General features: G+C 36.4%; 1 protein-coding gene across 1 annotated transcript; it reads right to left on the minus strand.

Annotated features, from left to right (window-relative positions):
* Positions 1-1,610: 1,610 nt before the first annotated feature.
* Positions 1,611-1,994, minus strand: LOC129572293 (piggyBac transposable element-derived protein 2-like). Its single transcript, XM_055452236.1, has one exon. The coding sequence runs from the start codon at positions 1,992-1,994 to the stop codon at positions 1,611-1,613; it is 384 nt and encodes a 127-aa protein (XP_055308211.1).
* Positions 1,995-5,931: the final 3,937 nt, after the last annotated feature.

Below are 5,931 nucleotides of genomic sequence, written 5' to 3' on the forward strand. Positions count from 1 at the left end.
TTTTAATGAGTTTGCTCTAAAGCTACAGAATTTCGTGAAATTCGATTTTTATTATTATTCAGAAACTACTACTAATGCTTTCAAATGTTTTTCTATCTACTCATAGACATCAAACGGTTCCCGTGTACTATTTCAGGGTGCACTGCTAGATTTGCTGCTCCAGTCGATATAATTGGTCACATTAATAAAAAACACACTCTCGAAAAACCGTATAAGTGTGATTTTTGTGGCATAGCATTTGCATCATCGAGTGAAAAGGCAAGCCACCATAGGACCCATGCACAAATAAAAAAATACAAGTGTACGATTTGCAATCAATCTTTCGTACGTTCTACCATTTTGAAAGCACATACTCGTAGACATACTGGGGAGAGACCGTACGAATGCAAAACATGCTCGAAAAAATTTACACAACAAAGTTCATTAAATAAACATGAAAATACACATTTGAAATAGTAAAGAATGCAACATTCACCTTAATAAACTCAAATAATAAAATAGAAATCTTTTTATTGTTTTTTCTCTCCATTAAATTGAGACAAGCGCCTTTAGAGGAGCGTTCATTCGTTCCAGGAATCATATATTTCAAAATAATGTAGAGCTGAAGTCACCAACACAATTGATGACTGACAAACTGGCATGGGAATTTGATTCCAGAAAAATTGACGATCATACTCCATTTGAATAAGATATAATCCAATGTGAAAGTCTTACAGAGTGGCGGTAATTTTGAATTGATTTGCTTCATGTTGTATAACACTTATTCTCTGAGGTCACTTTTGTGTGTTTATTTGTTAACCCATTTTGGCCCGCTGGTCGTTTTTCCGACCAGTGAAACGACCGTTGCTTCCCAGACTGATATCTCAGTTCCTAGGTGGTAAATTTGGTTACTTTTTTTTTTAAATTGAAGTTTGAAAGACGAACTATCCATTGGGAGTCAAAATAAAATGGAAAAAAAAATTCAAGTTTTTCAAATCGAGCTACGAAAAATGATGTTTTTTGGACCTTTTTTCACTCAGTAGATAAGAAAATTTGGAAAATAAAATATGCAAAAGTAATGATGCAGAACTTTCATAAAAAGACCATATTTTTAGATACAATTCCTCTTCCGATATTTATTTCGTGATTTGTGTGCAGTGCACGTGCGTAAAAATGGGTGGTCGGAAATCCGACCATTGGTCCTATATGTGATCAAAAGAGGAAGAAATCAATTTTTTTTAGATACTTTTTAAAACATTGATATTTGATATGACAATCATTTGTTTAGTCATAAAACGATAAAAAATAAATAGAAATGCCTATTCTAACTTAATATTAAGTGAAAAATGAATTCATCATAAATTATTCCATTCATTTGTGGGCCTCGTAGAGTGTGGAACACTTTGCGTGTAGGTGAATGTTGCAACGTTTGCAAATCTGGTTTGTGTGTTTGTGGCAGTGCTTGCATCGACGACTTTTTCCATCTGGTGACCGTTCAATGAGATAACTTTTGACTGCGTCATTTACCAGTCCATCAGGTTCATAATCAGGATCGTCAATGTCATCATTCTCCATATCGACCTCGTCGTCACTGGCAAACTCTTTCTCGAAGGAAGTGATCAAGTGCTTGGTTATTTTGGAACGGAATTCGAGTTGAATTTCTTGCCACGCACATTGACCCGATAGCTCGCTGCTGCATTGTCATGCAAATCCACGCCGCCCATGTGTTGATTGTAAGAATTGATAAGGTGCGGCTGATGAAATGCTGCGATTCGCTTTTGCTTTCGATCATACCGTCGGGTCGTTTTCAATGGCTCAATAGTTTCAAAGTTTGTGATCATTTTGACGTCAGCGTTATCGTTCCAACGTGCCATGAGAATTTCGTTGGTCGTGTCGAATCGGTAGTCGTGATTGCCTCGAGGCAGTTCTTTGCCACTTTTCAAGTTGACATTCAGCATTCGATTTTTCCGAATCGTTCCACAGCCCAGGAAGCCACGTTCATTCATCAAACACATCAAATAATATGATAATAATAACTATCTATCATTTCTTGGAGCTCTGCCATTTTCAGGCATACTCGACGTGCCATTTTGCAAACGTTGATTCAAATTGATTTCACCTTCTATCAATAAAATGGATCTACTTCGATTCACTGACTGGGTCAAACTGATGTCATTCGAAAATGCATTCGTATTCAGCCGAGAAGAAATCAAATTGACACTCGCTATTTTTGATTGCATTGGCAAATTTCTTCGTGCGTATTCGAATTCATTCTTCAGTTCTTCATTCATATTTTTGTGAATTATGCCAGGCAACTGTGGACCAAACGCATTTTTTGATGACAAAATCATTTTTTCCATTATGGTGCATTCATTCTCCGTTTATTCATATAAATAAAAACATGATACAAATTCTTATGCTGACGATTGCAATAAAGTTTTCTCCGTTGGCCAACTGACTTAAAATCATTCAAAATGCATATTATGAATTCAAACGATTATGAAATGTGATAAAACACGTCTAAAACAACGATATTGATGGTAAAAATTAATTCTATGAATGTATTTTCATTCTTTCTTGAGGATTAAAAAAATTCAAAATTTCACCTACATTTGATTACATTAGGGACCGTTGGTCGGAAAAACGACCAGCACATTTTTGCTCATTCTGGCTAAGTGCGAAAAAAATTTATCGATCTGGGAAGTGGAAACTTCTTTTTTCGACTATATTATTCATATCTGAAAGTTTGAATCATTTTGAAAACAAAATAAGGATCGCGGTCCAAAATGGGTTAAGAATGTGCATACGTTTGAACAAAAAAAAACACAATGAAACGATAAATGTTTGGCAGTTTCGTGATTTTCTGCATTGATATGGGTGAACTTAAACCAAACATAATATTTATGTTTACTGACATATAAACAATGTATTCCGTTCATTTTGCAAAAATTGTCACCCGCAATGGAAGGATATTGGTGTCTCTTTTTTTCGTCGAGAAATTCGCATCACATTTGTCCGCATCGTGAATAAATACACATTCAAATGCATTATTGTGACTTGCTTATACAGCGAGAGAAAAAAACACACACACACAAAGAATTGCTTTCGAAATCATTCCATGATGACATTTCGAAGATCAATTGAATCAGTCTATTTCGTATCGTCTGCAAGAAAGCAATAAAACAAAATGGGCTGCGGAATTTGTTACGAATCCTTGCTAAGTGCACAGAATGTATCTGGATTGGCCAGTTTAGTGTGTACGCATGTGTTTCATACAGATTGTTTGAATGCATGGGAGAACGACAGGTACTTTTTTCTGTGCCAAGAAATATATGTGTAGACAAAAATGGTTTTTTTTCGAAATTTTGTTCTTAAAAAATGTGGTTTTTTTGTGCAAGGCATCGCTTATGTCCACAGTGTCGAGCACCGATACTCCGTCATCCAATCAACCCAGATTTTACTGACGAAATCAATGAGCGTCAAGAATTGCGTCAAGAAGTCGAACAATTGCGACAAGAAGTCCAACAATTGCGTAATCGTAGGGTTTGGATGCAAGGAATGAATGTGCGTCATGGTTTGATTCGACTTCGTCGCCTTCGACGAGTGACGTTAGTACTCGACCAGTACGATGTCTTCGTGCAATTTCGAGTGCGGTATACTCGACCGTACTTCTTTCAACAAAGACGCCGATCCTTTATCGCATTTCAATTGGTCCAACATTAAATCATAATTGCAAAAAAAAAAATCATCAATCATCGTCATTTCCCGAAAAAAAAACCATATCAATAAGGTAAAAGAACATTTGGAATAGCTGACACTTTTGAGAAAATGCCACCATACTTGTTAGCTCCCTTTCTTATTTCACACCAACACACACACACACCAGTCTGCTGAAATATGCTGGAAGGCTGAGCGCGCGTTGCTTATGAGCATCACAGAGTCTTATGCTCGCTCGCTCAGTCAAACTGCATTACAGCACACATTCTACGCACAAGTATAGTTGGCATTATCTCGTTATAACGAGAAAGTTTTCAAACAACGATGCGTTTTAATGAGAATTTCTCAATCGGTTGGTGAACATCGTCTTGTCAACATGGCGCTACGTAATTAATTTATTTTTTATTCTTTATCACTTGGGGTTCCACATTTTGTTTTCTGTTTTTAATAATTAACATGTTTTGTTCTAGTCACGCGATCTATGGCCAAGAAAAAAAGCGAAATATTAAAATTGTGTCCAACAATAGAATTTCAGCTGGCACAAAATTCACGACGTAAGCGTTTATGTTTGTCAAATCATCTATTTCTGTGTTAAATTGTTGGAGTTGAATTTTTGTTGCACATTTTGTGTTGTTTTTGTTGCATTTTTTGTGTTATCGTTATTTTTTCGTTTTGTTTTGTGTTTGTGTCAGGCACCCGCGCTTTCAATCGCGCAATGGAAATCGCCGGTCCACTTCTATGGTCCATTTTTGAAAAACCGAAGCAAGCACAACACATCGCCAGACGGCGACACACAATCCAGGTTTTGCCACATCGTGAACCAATCCCACAAGCAAATCCAGAAACACAAGGTCATGGAATTTGGTGCCATTGCCGTCGTTTTTCATTTGATGACATGGTTCAGTGCGACAACGAAAATTGTGCGACCAAGTGGTTTCACATGGCATGCGTTGGCATGACCATGTCAAATGTACCTGAAAAATGGTATTGCGCAAATTGCTTGCAAATTTTGAATCTTTAAGAAATAAAGAGATAAATGGTTGATGAAAAACCGTGGCTTAGATCATTTCATTTTTCAGCATGTTATTTAACCAATTTGCGATCGATGTGAGTAAAAATGAAAATTAAAAATATGAACACCGACACAAACGGTTTGTATGATGATGTATGATGATTTTTTTTCATCGGTTGACACATTCACCGAAACATTTTCGGACGATTTACAAACAACCGATACCACTGCAGATATATCTCAATGCACCTTTTCTAAGGAGCGAATGGAAGGATTAGACGTGTAATCATGTTTAGAAAAAAACACAAACGAACGAACAAAAAAAGCAACAAATATGGAGAGCAAAACAGCTCGCGTACATTATTGAAAATCGATGTTAAGTTTCTCTCTCTTTTGAATCACAAGACCTTTTTTTTCATTCCCTTGCAGTAAAACACACTTTTGGTAATCGCGTGCAACTTGTGCGAACGAAATATGCAAAATGAGTTTTTGCGATCGCACACAAAATTTTAACAATAATCATCAATTTGGTTGTATTGCCGCAAAGTATTAAAACATGTTTAGATTGAGCAGAGAGAGAGAGTGAAAAAAGTATTAAAAAAAATTCAATAATGTTCGACAGTGTGTTATCGACACATAAAATCGGCGTAGCTTGCTGTCATTTCGGTTCTTTTTTTCGTAATTTCAAAAATGAATGTCGTGAACTCTTTTATGCACACCAGATAACATCGAACATCGAAAAATACGCTTGTGATTCTGGTCGACACATTTTCACGTGTTAAATTCTGTTATTCTCATTGAGCGGTGTCATATTTTTTGTTTATATTATATCTTGTTATTAAATTCTCGGTCGGGGAACGGAACATGCGACAAAATGCAAATCAACACCAATCGACTGCCGTCGTCATCGTCTTACTCCTGTGACCCTGTAAAAACGGACTTGTTGTGTAACAGATACTCTAATTCATATCTGTTGTTTGGTACACATTCATTTTCAGCCACGATGCATCCCAACAAAGGTCTGAAGTACAACGCGAGCGCATGCGGCAGTGCAATTGTAAAGATCAGTAAACTACATATCTGGTTGTAATTCATTGAATCTATCGAATTCTTCGCCTATTCTTATAAACAAGTTCGAAAAGTAAACAAGCGCCTAAATTGCGAAGCGACAATGAAAAAAATCCCTCAACATAAGGAGAAATAGCATATTATGAAGTGAAACG

Source organism: Sitodiplosis mosellana, unplaced genomic scaffold, assembly GCF_009176505.1.
Source record: "Sitodiplosis mosellana isolate CC-2019 unplaced genomic scaffold, AAFC_SMos_1.0 Smas_scaffold_4651, whole genome shotgun sequence".
Taxonomy (NCBI): Eukaryota; Metazoa; Arthropoda; class Insecta; order Diptera; family Cecidomyiidae; genus Sitodiplosis; species Sitodiplosis mosellana.

What these genes read in the sequence shown, in the direction of transcription:
- LOC129572293 (XM_055452236.1), bottom strand. Translation starts at nt 1,994, where the DNA reads ATGTGTTTGATGAATGAACGTGGCTTCCTGGGCTGTGGAACGATTCGG.